The sequence below is a fragment of the Bidens hawaiensis genome, unplaced genomic scaffold (assembly GCF_021521415.1).
Source record: "Bidens hawaiensis isolate Kalapana, Puna unplaced genomic scaffold, B.hawaiensis_p1.1 tig00004283_1, whole genome shotgun sequence".
In the NCBI taxonomy this organism is placed as follows: Eukaryota; Viridiplantae; Streptophyta; class Magnoliopsida; order Asterales; family Asteraceae; genus Bidens; species Bidens hawaiensis.
The window spans coordinates 857,527-875,708 of record NW_027491258.1 but is presented as its reverse complement, the minus strand read 5'-3'; the positions used below and the strand labels follow the sequence as shown (position 1 = coordinate 875,708).

Here is an 18,182-nt window from a genome sequence, read left to right as displayed (position 1 = left end):
AGCTTAGCCCGTGAAGCTACTTATCCGTGCCCAACAAGTCATAAATAGTAATGTTATGATCCCATAGTCTATTATTGTGATTTTTAAAAGATTTGGTTTTGTTACAATCTAAACAATATTTTTTAATAAATGAAATTGTGGTGTTTTAAAAAATAAGTTAGTTATGAAAAATAAACATTAATAATATTATGATAATGATAATATGTAGAAGGTCAGGAGGTTTTTGAGATGAGTGAGTTGGGTGGAAAAAGTGTGAGATGAAGGAAAAGATGATATGATAGGTGTCTATAACAAGGAGTGTTCATGCATTGTAGTTAGTCTAAACAACCACATGTTTGATACATGTCGGTCTAAATTAGACCATCTTTTTTATTGTATGGTTTCAACATTGAATCCATTCTCAAAGATGTTAAGACCAGCCAAGGTTAAATGTGGAATGTGTGTTGTATATGAGAGAACATGGTCATTTCTCCTTTTGATTCAGCCTTTCAATTAGCAACTTCTTCATCTCAACATGTGTAACAAGTCATATATGTGAAATTATATATCATACAAGTCATGGCTATGAGAAATTACTTTCATATGATCACATATTATTGGTTTTAAAAAACGCATCATAAAAATTAACAAAATGCTAGGTACTAACATATTTATATGCTGCCCATCGAAGAACTCTAAGATCATAAAGTAAACAGCATTTGAATATTCATTAATCAATTGTGTTTACATAAAATAATATATATGGAATATAATAGGCTATTAGATAATGATAATAATGTAATCCGATGATATTTGATATTGGAATAACATGATAATGTATATTATCCCTAACAGCCATTTTTTATTTTCTTGAGTAATGTTTTTATATGCTTGAAATCAAACTTGTTTTCATTCAATCCTGTTGCTTCTTATTCACATACTTGAAATATTATTGGGGTAGGATTATTTTGCTAATAACAAATAAACTTTTAAAAGAACGTGTATATCAACCCAGCCCGTTTCAACACGTACTAGAAACCGACCCTGAACCTATTTTCTGATGTTATCCGACATCTTACTTGACAATAGCTTCCAAGCTAACCATTCCGTTGTAAAACAACCGTCTGAAAATATTGCAACTGTTTTCGCTCTGGTGGCTTGCTTGAAAGCTAAATTCAAGCAGAATGATTACAACATATGCAAATGAAAACTACAGTCATGAATCAAGAGTAGAAACTTGTCAACAAAATGAGATCTTATATGAAAAACATTGATTGGAAGTAGCATCTCTTGACTTTGCTTAAAAAGACAGACTCGAATAAGCATTATGCCGAGAAACGGACCAGAATTATTATGGAGTGACATAAATGACTATTCCCGTCAGTTTAATGGGCAAGCCTTCTCAAACTGCTGCTGTTCTTTGCGACATAATTCAAATTCATCGGTATTGTAGTACATGCAACCGGCATAAGCATCCATCTCTTTTGTGCACTTTTGATGGAGATCTTTCAACCTGCATGGGAACCGAGTTTTATAGAGTTTTCTTTCTACTGATTTCTTGAAGCTTTTATAAAATACAATTTAAGAAACTAAATTTCGATCACCAAACAAGTAGTGTAACAAACATTAGAAGACTTGGATATGAAGTGTGGATGTATTTGCTCATTTGGCATGACTCAGAGTGAAGCGTATGTATGGTCATCCAGAGCGAGTCTCGGGTTTTAACTTAAGATTATCCAACTAAAAGCTGGTACTCAAAACCTAATGAATAATAATGGCGCACGTTTAAGCAATACCAAAAGGTGTAACCAACTTCCAACCAAAGAACAACCGAAGCAAAGCTTAGGTATAATCCTAATTATATTCTGACAGCATTTAGTAAGGGTGGCAAACCCAACCCAAATGGATTGTTTTGGTTCAAGATGGATAAACTTTAAAAGTTAAATGGGTTAGGATGGATCATAAAAATTCTTCAAGTGGGTGAGTTTCATTTATTGGTTAAGATGGGTCAAAACAAAATTCCCAAGTTATCCAAAATTTATCTAATTCAAAATACCCAAACTATCACGTGCGAAACAAAACTCATCCGAAACCCAAAAAACGATCAAAACGAAACAAAAACCCCGAACTGACAAAAACGAAACTGAACCGAAATAGAAAAACGACCAAAACGAAACAAAAAAAAAACGGGAGTGAAACCGAAAAACTGACCAAAATGAAACAAAAAAAGCAAAATGCAACCGAAAAGCAAACCAAAACTAAACAAAAACACCGAATCGACCAAACCGAAACAAAACTGAATCGAAATAGAAAAACGACCAAAACAGAACAAAAAACCAATATGAAACCGAAAAGTTGACCAAAACGAAACAAAAAAAAGCGAAATGCAACTGAAAAGCGAACCAAAATAAAACAAAAACACCGAACCGACCAAAACGAAACAAAAACACCAAATCGTCTGAAACAAAACAAAAAAAAACCAAAACGAAACTGAACCGAAATAGAAAAACGACCAAAACGAAACAAAAAAAAACGAAATGCAACTGAAACCTGACAAAAACAAAACAAAAACACTGAACCGACCAAAGCGAAACAAAAAAACCGAAACGAAACTGAACCGAAATAGAAAAACGACCGAAATGAAACAAAAAAACCGAAATGAAACTGAAAAACTGACCAAAAGGAAACATAAAAAACTAAATGAAATTTAAAAACCGGACCAAAACGAATTAAAAACACCGAACCGACCAAACGAAACAAAAAAACTGAAACGAAACTAAACCGAAATAGAAAAACGACCAAAACGATACAAAAAAACTGATATGAAACCGAAAAATTGAGCAAAACGAAACAAAAAAAAAACGAAATGCAATCAAAAAGTTTACCAAAACGAAACAAAAAATCTGAAACGTAGCCGACCAAAATAAAACAAATGAATCGAAACGAAACAAAAAAAACGAAATGAAACCGAAAAAACTGACTAAAACAAAACAACACTGAAACCGAAAAACCGAGAAATCGAAACCGAAATCATTGAAACCGAGCAGATACCGAAACCGACCGAAATGAAAAAAAAAAAAACAAAACCGAACCGAAAAAACCCCCGAAAAACTCGAACCTAAACCAGTGAAAACGGTTTTTTTTTTTTATGAACGAGGATGATGGGGGAAAGATTTTAGTTATTTTACATTTTACGTTTTTTATTTATATTTTGAGTTATTATTTTTTTAATAGTTTTTTGAATATTTTTTAGGGGTTTTTAAAACCCTTTGTATGTCAACCTTCACTTGGGTCAAGATGAGTTAGTTTTACCCATCTTGACCCATATTCATCCTAACCCTCTATTCTAAAAATCCATCCTGACCCATACTACCCATCATCCAAATCCAACCCAACCCAACCCACTCCCATTGCCACCTCTAGCATTTAGAAACAATTTATCGAAATAATTTGGAATTTTAACTCTTACACTACACCTTAAATGGATTAACAATACAGATTTACAAACACCTAATGAATAACAACAGAATTACAGCAACTTCATAATATTAATAATTCATTAATTTGTAAACTTACAGTGATAATACACAGCGGGTGACCTGTCTGCCTTTATCGAGGCACTTGTCAGGGTTAGGATCGTCTTTTTTGCACTTAAGAAACGCAACATTTTCGCCTCTGCATCTACCGGATATATGCTTCGATGCTGACATCAGCACCGCCGATGTCGGAACAGGTTCTCCGGCAGCCTCTACTGAGCTCGCCATATCAATTTGATCAGATTAGGGTAATTGAGGCTCATATTCGCTCCACGGCAGTTGTGGTGACTATAAACGAACAATGGGTGTGTGTTGGGTCGGCTCGTTTTGACTTACGAGAGCTCATAGTGAGTTTGACTCGTGACGTGTTTTTTCAAGCTCGGGGTCGATTTTTTCATTAATTAATTTATAGTATCGATATTTCCGATATCAGTGTTTTAAGTCTTAATTATCAACTTTTAGTGTTCAATGTTAGTGTTTTAAGTCTTAATCAATTCTTACTTGCTACGATTGTTAGTGTGTTTCAATTTGCAAAAAGTGAATTTGTTAATGGTAGAAGACTATACTGAATTATTAGTGTTAAATTGCTATATATATATATATATATGAATTTTACATGATGTTAAAATCTACCGATATCCTACCGATGTCTCATTGCGATAACCGATATCTCAAATATCGGTCCTTGACCGATATCCGATATTTTTCTGCATTAACTACTTAGACCTTAAAAGAGCTAAAGCAAGGCTCAAGTTTGGCCATGTATTGTGAAATTAATGCCTATAGGTCCAAAAGACATAAAACGTAAAAATACACAAGACTCGATAAGGATTTACGAGCCTAAATGACCTTATCCTATAGGGCTCAAGCTCGGGCTCGATACTAAACGAGCTTTATTTGTGGCCTAGGCTCGACAACTCGAAAAAGCACAACTTGCTTCGAGCTTTTATCGGTTCGAGCTCGAGTAGCTCGCAAGCGGCTAAGCTCGTTTCCACCTATAGTAGGGATGAGCAAATGGTACCATGTAGCTGTACTAAAACGAGCATTTCGGTACGGGTACCAAGTTTTTAACAAAATGGATATCTGCATCAGTATATACCGAATTTTGCCTACGGTACCTTACCGTACCAATACCTATCCTAGTATTTTTGGTACCCGTACCAAATTTTTGGGAAATTTAATACCGGTTCAGTAACGAGCTCATCCTTAACCTCTATTGTTAGAGTAAAATTACGAAAGATATCTTTTACTATCTCTTAACTTGCAATACATCCCCAATTTTTTTTTATGGTTTGGTTTGGGGGATGAAAAAAAACAACTTTAATGAATAAATTCATGTTAATGATTTTAGAGTAAATAATAACCCTTTGATATAATTGGATTGATATTAGATCAAATGAGAGACTAAAATAAACATTAACACAACTTAAGAGGTGTGGAGTTCACATTCTTTCAAGATCATTCTAATGGTCATGATACTCTAAAGAATATATATTTCATAAGGACGAAGCCCGTATACCTCGGATTCCAAGGGGGCGTTAACTTCTATCATCAGTGACAAGAAAGTTCTGTAGTAAGTTAGCATTAAGTATTAAGTATTACAATAGTTAGTGGTAACTCCTGAGCCAGGACGAAAACGACCATTAAGGATAGACGCATCACAAGGCCGAAATAGGTTGGTCGGGCTTAGCATAGTCATGTTAAACCCAAGCACGACTGTGCTTCATCTCAAAGTAGTATATATACCCATTTGAACAATTTTCGATAGTTGAGTTGTTGGTGCCAAAATCCACATTTAACCAACCGAAAGTTGATATTACAACAAATTTGAAGGCATACACCACCAAGCTTGATTCAAGCAACCTGCCTACAATCCTTGTTTGATCTAGGTTTGACTTTCCCATTCTTACCATGAATTTTGTTTGTTACTTAACCATATTTCTACTTTTGTAAGCCTTATGGGCTAAACTTCTTTTAACAGTTTGGTTCCTGATGAAACTTATGCTATGATGATAACTTTGATATAAATTGTGGTGATATATTATTGTGTGGATGTCTATAACAATCTTGTGATACTTATTTGATGACTATGTGCTATTCACATATTTACCTTGTGCTATACAGCTATCACCTATTGGTATTTATGGTGCGTGTAGAATGACACTATTTTCAACAATAAAAGGATTCTTACTCACAACGAAATTGAGGTAATCAAAAGCTTAAAACTTCTGAGTGAAGAATAAAGCAAAATTTAAATCATCAGTGCGTAAATTGGTGTTTGCCCGTTTGTCTTATGTGTTGATGTATACACTACTTTTAATGTTAAAAATTGAATCTCTTTTGTATTGTGTTTTGAGCGTCTCTTAACATTTTTTTAGTTTTTAGAATGAAGTTTTAGCCGTTTTTTAAAAAATACCAGTTATTGAAAGAGAATCATATTCCATGCATTTGCTCCAAATCACTATCACCTGTTTGTGTTCAAGATAACGCAGGTGAGAGTTGAAGTTGGCGATGATGACGCCGACATCAGCGAGCTGTTGACGGAAGTCGGAAGACTTTGGGGCGGAGACAACGGTGGAAAAAGCAATGAGCAGTGGAGGTGACTTTGCCAATTTTAAATTATAAAATAATAAAAAAATATATTTTAATACTTAGAAGCTGAGTTGGAATTAAATGAGATAAGGTGATTTTATATTCCTTTTCTATATTTAAAAACTATTGTTATTTGTGTGGTCCGTATATGGTTTCTATAACCACCAAGGTTAATGTCGTTTGTTTAATTGGTTTATCTCATTTTCTTAAAATAATAATTAGACTGTGGGTAGGGGGGGGGGGGGGTTGATCCAGGTGGCTGCAAACGTGGCTCGCGCACACCATTACCACCCCTCATGCGAGCGGGGGCGCGAAGGGAGGGGCGAGCCGGATCACGGGGTGGTTGGATAAAAGGAGCCGTTGGAGAGAGAGAGAGAGATAGAAAGCTGTTGTTTGTAGAGAGAGAGAGAGATCCAGGTGGCTGTGCGGTGCCGTGTTTGGTGGCCGTCGGCTCCGATCGACTGGCCGGAACTTGTGAGAAGGTATGGTGGTGGTTTTGGGTTGTGAAGGTAAGTGGTGGTTTCTGGCCGGAATTTCAGTGTGAGAGGGAGGAGGGAGAGATAGGGGTGGACGGTGGTGGTGGTTTGGAGAGGGAGGAGGAAGAGATAGGTTTTTGTTTTTATTTTTATTTTGTATTTTTGTGTTAAAAAAAATTTCCAATAAAGCCCCGGATCACCTGGACCACTACACCCTGTGGGGCTTGGTTGAGGGGTTTAATCCTGTGCCATGTCAACGCCTACGTGTCGGGTTTTAATTGGATCACTTGGGGCTCAACCAAGCCCCATTACCTTTAGCCTTAGTTATTATACCGTTCGTCTCTCCTGTACGTATATTTATACATTACGGATTTGATACATTTTATTTTTGAAATATACGTGTTTAGTTCCAAGTTTTGCAAACGAGTAACACCGATGGTCAACGCTTTGGTGATCATCTACATATTCATTAACAGTCGATAATCGTTAATGTATTCTTTCATGTCGGCACAAGATGAAAACAAAGGTTGACTAATTAGATTTTTGTGTTGACTCGAGCTTGTATGAATTGTTGCTCTTGAGTTACAGCATTAGATTCGCAAGCTTTTTATTTCATGATAAAGATACAAAATTGTAAACCACAATTACATATTTTATTTTGTGGAAAACTTATTAAGACGATATTATCTCAACCTACGACTTGTATTATCTAAATTAGTTCTCTTAGGCTATGTGTAGTGAGCGCTGATTTGGGCGAATTTTGAGCGCGAAGGGGCGCGAACACCCCCCCCCCCCCCCCCCCCTCCGGGGGGCGGGGGCGGGGTGAACTTATCGCCTAGAAGAAGAAGTTTATTATTATTATATTATATATTATTATTATATTACTATTGTGTATATATGTATATGTATATGTGTTGTGTGTGTGATATATATATATATATGTATATGTGTTGTGTGTGTATATATGTATATGTATATGTATATATGTTGTGTGTGTATGTATATGCAAAATGAATCTTAGAAACAACCCGAACCAACCGAACCACCCATTCTCTTCTTTCGGTCAACACCATGGTTCGTAAAACCAACCGAACGTGAACTTACAATGGAACCCGATGAACCTAAACCAACCGAGCTATCCGTTTCAATTTCCCGACCCGAACCTAAACAGTACGCCAACCGAGCTATATGTTTTTTTTATATTTTTAGTTATGTATTTTTTTGTATTTCTTTTTAATTTTAATGCATTTTTATTTAATTATTTGAATAAATTGGTTTTTATTTAATTAGTTTAATTATAAAAAGAAAATAATAAAAAAAGACACTGTGGGCCTAACTTGTAGCCCCTACACCATTACACCCCAAAAACAAACTTCCACTCCATGCTTATTGGGCGCCACGTGTCACAACTCGCCTACAATTGTAGTCCCTCCACTACACATGGCCTTTTGTTAACTCAAAAGGGAATCTTATTATTTTATGTAGAAAATATATTTCATTTTTAAATATAGACAAAATGACAAAATATGTCCTTTATGCTTTCATGATTTTTTAATAGTCGTCATTTGGCAAACTTAATGACACAAGACGTATTTCATGTTTCAAATTATGTTCATGTTACGTCCTTTGGTACTAACCCAGTTAATTTTTCTTGTTAAATCTGGTTATGTGCCCTGCATATGAGGGTAATATTGTAATTTTATAGTTTATTTAATTATTAAAATTATTAAAATAAAAATTATATACAACACACACCCTCTCTCTCTTCTTTTCTCTCTACTCCCTTTCTCTCCCACTCCTCTAAACATACACAGATATGAAATTCATCGCCAGACCGCCACAACCGCCACCACCCGACCACCAACTCAAACTCGCTGTCAGACTCTGCAACTGCTGATTTCCAAACCACCACTGTCCGCCCTCTATTCTTTATCTCTTTACACCACAAAACCACCACCAACCAAACAACCAACGCCACCTCAACAACCTCCGTCACCACACCAGACCAACAACCAGCGCCACCTCCACGAGTATATATACTATCCATACTCTCTCTCTCTCTCTCTCTCTCCACCACCAGACCATCACACCACCGTCACCACCAATCTACCATTGTGACATTCGTCAATTTCGGGTCTTGTTTGTATACGTATTTGTATTGTTTTATGTTGTAAACCTACCCGTTTTGTAAACCGAAACTCATGATATATAAAATATTGGATTTTTATGTTACCAAAACATTCCCATTTGTTCAATTTGAAAAACCTCTTTTACGGATTCGAAAACGGACTTAAAACGAGCAAATTACATCAAAAGCGAACTTCCGGACGCACAAACGAACCACAAAAGACGAGCTGGGCCAGCCCCCCTGGGCACGCCGCGCCGCGCGACCAAATGGAAAGGGGAGGCCGCACGACGCCTAGGGACCCCTGCACACTATTTCGGATTTTGCTTGTTGTTTTGTGCTTTGCTTGTTTGTTTAACAAACCTATTTTCATATAAAACATAAAAGAGAACCTTGTAAAGAAGTCTTGACCCTTACCCTATATATACACACCTATCTCCATCATTCTAACACTTGCTCTTACTCCAAATTCTCTCTCGAAACTCCATAGATTCAAGGTTGTTATTTTCTTATTTTTGAAGTTTGACTTCCAAATGTCAAACTAAGTTTAATATTTCTTTCTAATTTGTTCACCTAACTTTACTAACACTTGTTTATGGTTGTACAACATATATATAATAATACCCCTTGTTACCTTTGGTAGTTACTTCTCCGACTCCGGTTGGTTAAGTTTCGGACCTCGTAAGGCAAGGTTTCATGGAGAACTTCGTGTTCTTGATACACACACACACACACACACACACTTATATAACTTGTTTATACATACTAACCATGTTTAACTTATGCTCTTTTTAGTTTGTTTTTCATATTTATGAAGTTCCATAGTGGGGGTTTGTAGAGACTAACCTCGGTTAACTGTAAATAGTCCAAACCGTAAACCAAACTTGTTACTAGTTTTGTTAAATAATTGTTTTAAACATGCTTTATGTTAGACTTAAGTTTCTAAAATTCATTTATACAAGTTCTTGGTTATTTGGGCATGTGGAGACAATCAAGGAATGTATTGTGAGATGGAAACCGAAACCGATTCGATTTTTACTCGCATAAGACACATAAGTGTGTTTTTAGCTATCAAGACTTGTATATTTCTTTAAAAATAGTTTACTAACGGATTTTAATTATTTTCTTAAGTACTTGGAAATGTTGGATCCAACTTGATCTCATAACAAATTTTGGACCGACAAAACCGACCACCCGCTTAACATACGCTGTTTGTTCTAAAACAATAGATCTACATACTTGGTTAAGTCTTATAAAGTTTTATTGAGTTATCACATAACATTCATTATTTTGGAAAGTTAACTTTGGGTTTGACCAATTATCAAGACCCGAACCAACAACCCGAACACTCATTAAAGACCCGTTTTAGTATCTTTGTCCCAAATGAACTTGCATTTAGCATTTTCTCACCTTATTACTTAACATAGGTTAAGTAAATATTAAGGTTAGATACTTTAACCCGGTTTCGAGCAAACTTGCATTTTAAAGGGTTATTATTATAAATTCTTAAATAGTTACATTATGAACCTTGAACTTTAATTGTTTACTTTTTGCAACAATTATTTTATTTAAAGATCTTCAAGACAACCTTTCTAAATCCAAGACTTTCTTTTATTTTAGGCTTCATACGTTAAACTCGTCGTTCCGGCAAATCTCCAAATAATCAATCTTTCAAGTTTATTACTTGAACGTGAGTAACTTCATACCCTGTTTTCTATCTTTTATTTTTGGGGTGACATTTCATCTTATTTAAACTAAATGTTTTATACTTGGGTCTTAAACCACAAACGTTGTTGTATACTTTACTTGAATAATTGCTCGATTTGGTGTTCTATGCTTAATTGCTTATGTGTTTATCGCTTTTGGATGGTGGAACTATAAATCCTAGACCATTTGGCAACCCCTTATGGCAAGGTGTCGTTAACGTAATGCAATTAACGATAACTATAAAATCCTAGACTATTTGGCATCCCCTTATAGCTAGGTGTCGCTAACTTGTTTAGAGATAACTATTTATCCAAGTTTATAGCTTTTATTTATTGTTTCGTATACTAGTTTTGTGGATTTTTCTTACTATATACCTATATGTTCAAACTTATGAATTGCTCACAAACCTTTGTGTTGACAAACTTTATTTTATGAAATGTTACAGGTTTACATCTTGGTTGATTTTGGATATTAGCAAAAATAAACAATATTTGATTTGTTACATTTTGTTATATTTTGTTTTGACTTGTTATGAATATTGTTATGTGACATTTTCGATGATGTGAAATGAAATGAGTTTATAAAATATTGTCGCTTTAAATAGTGGCATATGCTTATGGGCAATCGTTACACCTCGGTATGTTTCGCCGCCTTTGGTCGGGGTGTGACAACCATATACCCTAAAAGCCACAAAACACCACCACCAATCAACTATACCCCTCTATTTCACCTCGCCGGAATCCCATACATGGTCGGAATCACATGCTTTAGCCCCGAAACACCAAGAAACGATGACAAAGGCTTTACAAGCAATCATCTTCAACGACCGGTGCGACTTGTTTATGCTTTGATTCCAAAAACATTTATGCAATACTTCGGAAAGCCCCCTAATCCAACAAGAACCCTCATTTTGATTTCCCCAATTACTCAAAGATTTGCCTCGTCAATTTAAACTGACTGAGGGTTTTTGTTCCTTAGATGACCGCGACCCTAAAACACACAAAAACTAACCCGATTCATGACGAATCGAAGGTGATTGGCTTGACGGGGTTCAACGGCGTGACCTGTGGTGGTGGATTTGAATGATGGTGGTAGCAGTGGTGGTGACCTTGAATTGCACGGTGATGATAGGTGTTCCACATGAAAGATGCAGTGGAGAGATAATCAAGAGAAAGAGTAGAGAGAGAGAGAAAGAAAGAAGATGGATGAAATAAAAATTTATTTTAAATATCATTAGTTTTTTTAGTAAAGGTAAAATGACTAAACTACCCTCATGTGTCTTGCACATGGCTGGATTTAACGAGAAAATTTAACTGGGTTATGGTCAAATGACGTAACGTGATAGAGTTTTTAAGCATAAATGATGCTTTGTGTCATTAAGTTTGCCAAATGACGACTATTGAAAAACCATGAAAATATAAATGACCTGTTTTGCCATTTTGTCTTAAATATATAAGTAGAAGTATACGACCACGTTTAGAGCATTCTCATCCGGATCTCCATCTCCATCTCCATCTCCATCTTTATATTTACACTATAAAACACTACATTTCTCTTTCATTTTCAATTAAATAATATTACTTTATACTTTTATCATTACAGTTTTTTCCCTCCTCTACTCACAACCAATTCAACAAATATTAAAAAATAAATTAGGACAAACAAAGTTTCCCCAAATTTACAAAAAAACACTACATTTTCTCTCTCCACCCTATAATTTACACCCACAAATACTCAAAACCTCACCCTATAATTTACAAACTCTCCTCACAATAATATAGGGAATGAGTTGGAATGCTCTTACTCGTTACTCTGAATATGTTAAGAGCAAATTACAAGATAGTATAGCTCTGATTATACCTACTTTATCATGAAATTTAGGATATATGCAATAAATAATTGGAGTTGCTGAGAGAGCAAATGCACATGGATTTTTAATATATTATGAGTGTGGCTTTACAATGGACTGATTACATGTATGTATACAACATATCGCATATATGATGTCACATTAATGGTCCATTACAGGGGCCACTTCATATCACTACCATGGAGACGTCATGCAGTCTTGCACGTCCCGTTATTTACAGTGACCTTTAACTTTTTTTATCGTGCCAATAGATCTATTTAGACGATTGGTTGTTATTTGCGGTTCGTTTTGTTATAGGTATTTGACTATAGGCTTCAGTATATACCAAAAATATATTTCAAAACTGACTGAATGTAAAAGACAATACATACACACACAAATTCAACATGATCAATCTACTTGAGTAAAATTCCAAATACAAAAACACGTAGTTAAATTTCAAAGATATTTTAACTTTATAATACTCCTCTTTTTCTTATTGTAATTTATATATCTTTCCTAAAGTAAAATATAAGATATTAATTTGGTTAGAAACGTAATATTATAACAATAACACTAAAGTAAAATATATATTGTAATTTATATATTTTTCTTTTATATCACATTTATAATATGCTATTAATAATTATATTCATGCCCATTTTATTTTTGTGTAGGTATGAACATGTTGATCAATTAGGTAAACAAAAGACGAGTTATGTTAAACCGGTAGTTTCCTATTATTTTTAGTTTCATGGTAACGCCAGTCATTTCTCGATTTTATTCATTAGAGAGTACTTTTAACTTACTCGATGTACATTTAACTAACCTCTTCAAATTATCAATCTCACATGATTTTTGTAAGCGTTACGTCATATTTACGTTAACATTTCTTTATACATACAACGAAAATACTCCAAGTACCCTATTTACCCTCTAACAAGAGTATACGAATAATAAATTTTATAGCATTAATTAGTATTAAATAGTCACAAATGTTAATCAAGATATCAATGCGAACCAAACAAAACCAGATACGAACGTATAACATATGAAGAGTAAAAATGAGTGATATAAGAAAAGTAAATTATTAGTTGATGTGTTTGTATGGATCACGTTTTATTAAAAAGTCATGTAAACCGTGCCACGTTAAATTAACATTACATGCAAGTGGTAACCTCCACGCGCTTCCTTCGCGCGTGAGGATATTCTCACATTCGTCTTATAAACGGACCAGACCGGACCAGACCAGACCCGATCTCCCTCTCACCATTTTTATTCTTCCAAATTATTATTATTATTATTAATATTAATATTGATAATATTTTTCTTTCATCCTCCACAAAACACAATACAGCACAAAACCCTCAAGGAGTGGCTTCAAAGTCAGCCAGGTAATGAATCATCTTTCACGTTTTGCATGTTCTTCATGTTAAGTTGTTAACTGACTACTGCTGGATTCACATTTTATTTAGATTCTTGATTTCTGTTATCAAACTCTTGTTGTTTCTGTTGCGTACGCCTTTGATCGATTAACCAACTTTCTTTGCTTAACCTTTAGGTCTTGTCAAAATTGGGTCTTTTTTTCTTTTTGCTTCTGCTTGTTGCTGTAACCAGTTTTGTATATGTTGTTTGTGTGTTTAACCCTTGTGGGTCTGGTTCTTTTTATCCAAGATTGTATCTTGATTGAAGTTTATGATAATTAGAAAAAAAAAATAAAGTGAAGGGTATTTTGGGAAATGTTATTGAATAATGAAATCACAGTGTTATGAAAGTAGTAGGTTTGAAATGAAATTTGTATACGAGTTCACACTTCAGACTATGTGTAGTGGTTTAACTGAAAGTCTGAAAAGTGAGAGTACCACCACGTAGGCATGGGACTCTCACTAAGTTTTTACCGTAAAACGCGTAATGGTTTAACTAAAAAACAATAATTATATATATAGTTATTTTTTTAAATTATAATAAAAATGTGAGTGGGGTAGTTTGATTTGTATATGACTTCACATTGTCTCCCTTTTATGTTTTAATGCATATTATTGGGGTTTATTGTTATCTTTATGTTATTGTGATACGTTGGATTAATTATTTTTTTGTCAGGAGAAATTTGGTGTTTTTTAAGTATGTTTAAATCTTCTGTTTCATTTAGGGCTGGATCTTTTTATACAAAATTGTGTATTAATTAATGTTTATGATAATTATAAAAGAGTGAAGGGTACTTTGGTAATTAATACTTGGAATGAAAATTGTGTATGAGTTCACATTGTTTGTGCTTTATGTTTTAATGCATATAATTGGAGTTTATTATGACATTTTGCAGTTTATTGTTTAAGTGTAAGTTATTGGAGTTTATTAAACCTTGTGTTTCATTTGGTGATGGATCTTTATATCCAAATTATATCTTGATTAAAGTTTATAATAATTAGAAAAATAGTGAAGGGTACTTTGGTAAATATTATTTGGAATGAAAATTTATATGAGTTTACATTGCGTTTATGTTTTAATGCAAATTATTGAAGTTTATTGTGACATTTTGCAGTTTACTGTTAAATGTATATCATTTTGGTATGATGGATTATCTTTTTGCTTGTTAGGAGAAATTTGGTGTTTTAAGATTGCTGCTATTTTGTTTGTTTGAACTTTCTTGTTTCATTTTGGGCTGGATCTTTTTATACAACATTTTATTTTCATAAAAGTTTATAATAATAATAATAAAAAAGGTGAAGGGTACTTTGGGAAATATCGTTTGGAATGAAAATTGTATGTGAATTTACATTGTCTATCTTTTATGTTTTAATGCAAATTATTGTAGTTAATAGTGACAGATGAAGTTGATTGTTATGTGTAAAATTATTTTGTGATATGTTGGATCAACTTTTTGATATCTTGTGCAGATAAGTTGAATCCAAATGGATGACAATGATGATTGCAACAATGATCCTTCAAAAACGTATGCACATGGTGTGTACGGGCCTCGACTAAACCTATTTCGTATTGGTGATGAATACCAAACCAAAATCCCAACGTTGATTCCAATTTCTGAGTATCTTGAGTCCACCAAGAACCGATTTCTCGAGAAAGAAGAAAGGAAAACAGGACCATTTGATTTCTTGGTAGGATTAGATATACCGGTTGTTCGGATCAATCAAGTAAAGATGGGAGATAATACTAATGTTCTTGTTCCAGGGTGTGTTTTGGAATCGTGGAGTGAGATGGAGAACGGTAGTTTTGTCCTCGGGCTGTATATTTTCGCAAAGGATTTTGTTCGGTTGAAGAGGTTTATTGAGAGTAAGAAAGTAGGAGATGTATTGGCATATTATTATGGTGATTTCTATAGGTCTGATGAGTATAAACGATGGTCAGAATGTGGAAAACGTAGAGGTAAGAGGCGTGTATTGGGACAGAGATTATTTAGTGGAGTAAGACAACAGGAGTTTCTTTGTCGGTTGGTTCCTCTTGTGTCTCAAGAATGCCAGAATTCCCTTTTAGAGGTACGTTAAATCAAAGCTTATATTATGATATCCATTTTATACATTTCTTGTTTCATTTTATACATTTAAGCTTATATTATTTATTGTTGCTTTTGCTTACACGGTTCATTTGGCTCTGCCTAATCACAAAACGGGTCACGTGCAAAAATATTTGGCTAATCAAGAACGGGTCTAAACGGGCAAATATAACATTTTTGTGTTTGTATATAATATTTTTAAAAGTTTGGTCTCTTTTATTATTGATACCAAAGTTCTTATTTTTGTTTTGCAATAATTTTTCAGGTTTCCAGGACATATGGAGATTCAAAGATATCGCTAGAACAATACGTTTCCTCCATAAAAACTTTGATCGGGATGAAACTGTTCATTAAAGCAGTGGCAATTGGAAAAGGCAAGCATGATTTAACGGCTAACGCCATAGAACCGACAAAACAAAACCAAGCGATCCACATTCGCCCCGAAATCCCAACTGGAAAAGCTTGTTCTGCACTTACTTCAACAGAAATCATTAACTTTCTTACTGGTGATTATCGGTTAAGCAAAGCCCGATCCAATGATCTATTCTGGGAAGCCGTTTGGCCCTTATTGCTTGCTAGAGGGTGGCACTCGGAACAACCGAACGGGTACAATTATGCTGCAAATGGGAAGAATACTTTGGTGTTCTTGATGCCAGGTGTCAAAAAGTTTTCAAGAAAACTAGTCAAAGGTGATGCTTATTTGGATTCTGTAACCGATGTTTTGAGTAAAGTGGCATCCGACCCTAAACTTCTTGAACTTAATGAACAAAATGGTGTGAGTGAAATGAAAGTTGAAGAAGATGAAGACGAAGACGAAGATGAAGACAAAGAGGAAGAAAATGAGTTTTTTGGGAAACGAAAAAGCCGTTATCTTCAACCTCGAGCTCCACGTTTGAATCTTGGAAATGTTATAATGAAGTTTACCGTGGTTGATACAAGTTTAAGAGGTGGAAAGATCTTTAGGGTTAGAGAATTGGACAGCATGAAGTTGAGTCCACGATCTTATTCGTATGAATCTCAGAGTGAGTTGTTTTCTAGTGATGATTCAGATGGTGAAGACTTGTTTCTTGTGGATCGAGAAACGAATGCCATTGGTCGAAAGGTTAAGAAACAGAAAACTTCTGGTGAAAGTAAGAATCTTGAAAAAGGACACGTGAAAGCCAAACTGGGCAGGAAATCAAGCCAAGAAAACGCAGGGAATTATGCTAAAAGACGGAGATTAACTGCTTGCAGTCGTGTAGATTCAAAAACTGGTTCTAGCTTGGATTCTCACACGGGCTCGTTATCTCAGGCTAACAATAATAATAATCATAATAATCATAAATTGTCATCCAATATAAATTTTACGTCAAGATGCAGCTCAATCGATACCGTTGAAGAACAAAACCAGCCTCAAAGGATGAATTTAATCGATTTGAATTATCCTCACGTTATCCCTGACTTTGGAAATGATGAACCGGTGACTGAAGTTAAAGATGAGAAAAATGAGCCGGGCCCAGCGAAGCAGTCTGAAAATACTGCGGGCCCCAAGGAGCAAGAGAATGGTGGTTCAAGGAGGCAGAGCACAAGAAACAGGCCACCAACAGCTAGAGCATTAGAAGCATTTGCTAACGGGTTCTTGACTATTAATAGCCGGAAAAAGAAGAAACAAGAATCAAAATCAAGAAGTTCCAAATACGCCCTTGGTGAAGTTGGGGTTATAAGCGAGTGTAGTACAGGCGATGCTTCTTCTGGTGTAAACGGAGATGAGGAAGATGGTGAAATTGAGAAATAGTTGAAAACAACATTTGTATATGCTGCAGAGTTGGGGTACATTATCAAGATTTGATTTTGATGATGACCCATGAAAGAGAAAGGTTTGAGCTTTGACCCTGTTTCAGGTTGGATTAGACTTGGTTATACCGTTGACTTTTTTTTCGTTCTTTGACTTGTTAAGATTTGATGAGAATCAGGTATATGTAGGTGAAGTTTCTTGTTGTTCATATCAGTGTTTTGTAACTATTTGGGTGCATGCATGATTGGGATGGTTATGAACTGATGATCATGTTGGGAGAGATTTGACTTCGAATCTTGCATGAAAAACGAACTTTGTGAACATATATCTTTTAGCGAGTCTAGCAATAATGGACTAGTTGAACATTAGTGTAGACTTAGACGTAGGGGTTTAGAGGGTGTGTGAATTTGCCGTTAAAGAAAAAGAAGTAAATATTTGTTGATATTAGTGTATTGACGGCTTGAGAGTTGGGATGCATAAATAGAACTAGGTTTAAACCTGGTTTTTGGACTGTTAGTCTGGTCCTAAGGCTAAGGGTAGTGGGGCTTGATCCACCCCCAAGTGATCCAATATATTTACGACACGTAGGCGCTGACGTGGCACAAGATCAAGCCCCTGGATCAAGCCCCAGAGGGT

General features: G+C 35.0%; 2 protein-coding genes across 2 annotated transcripts; one reads left to right on the top strand and one right to left on the bottom strand.

Annotated features, from left to right (window-relative positions):
* Positions 1-1,038: 1,038 nt before the first annotated feature.
* LOC143626145 (NADH dehydrogenase [ubiquinone] 1 alpha subcomplex subunit 8-B-like) lies at positions 1,039-3,784 on the bottom strand. The gene is made up of 2 exons (XM_077096306.1): positions 3,556-3,784; positions 1,039-1,492 (listed from the first exon to the last, which is right to left on the bottom strand). The coding sequence occupies exons 1-2, from the start codon at positions 3,741-3,743 to the stop codon at positions 1,360-1,362; spliced, it is 321 nt and encodes a 106-aa protein (XP_076952421.1). The 5' UTR covers positions 3,744-3,784; the 3' UTR covers positions 1,039-1,359.
* An 11,205-nt stretch (positions 3,785-14,989) lies between these two features.
* LOC143626211 (uncharacterized) lies at positions 14,990-17,982 on the top strand. The gene is made up of 2 exons (XM_077096358.1): positions 14,990-15,755; positions 16,038-17,982. Exons 1-2 carry the CDS (start codon positions 15,174-15,176, stop codon positions 17,544-17,546), a joined length of 2,091 nt encoding a protein of 696 aa, XP_076952473.1. The 5' UTR covers positions 14,990-15,173; the 3' UTR covers positions 17,547-17,982.
* Positions 17,983-18,182: the final 200 nt, after the last annotated feature.

Excerpts from the sequence above, each read along its gene's own strand:
- LOC143626145 (XM_077096306.1), bottom strand. The coding sequence starts at position 3,743 with ATGGCGAGCTCAGTAGAGGCTGCCGGAGAACCTGTTCCGACATCGGCG. Across the intron at positions 1,493-3,555 it reads ACCCGCTGTGTATTATCACT|GTTGAAAGATCTCCATCAAA; the intron begins GTAAGTTTACAA and ends GTTCCCATGCAG.
- LOC143626211 (XM_077096358.1), top strand. The coding sequence starts at position 15,174 with ATGGATGACAATGATGATTGCAACAATGATCCTTCAAAAACGTATGCA. Across the intron at positions 15,756-16,037 it reads GCCAGAATTCCCTTTTAGAG|GTTTCCAGGACATATGGAGA; the intron begins GTACGTTAAATC and ends ATAATTTTTCAG.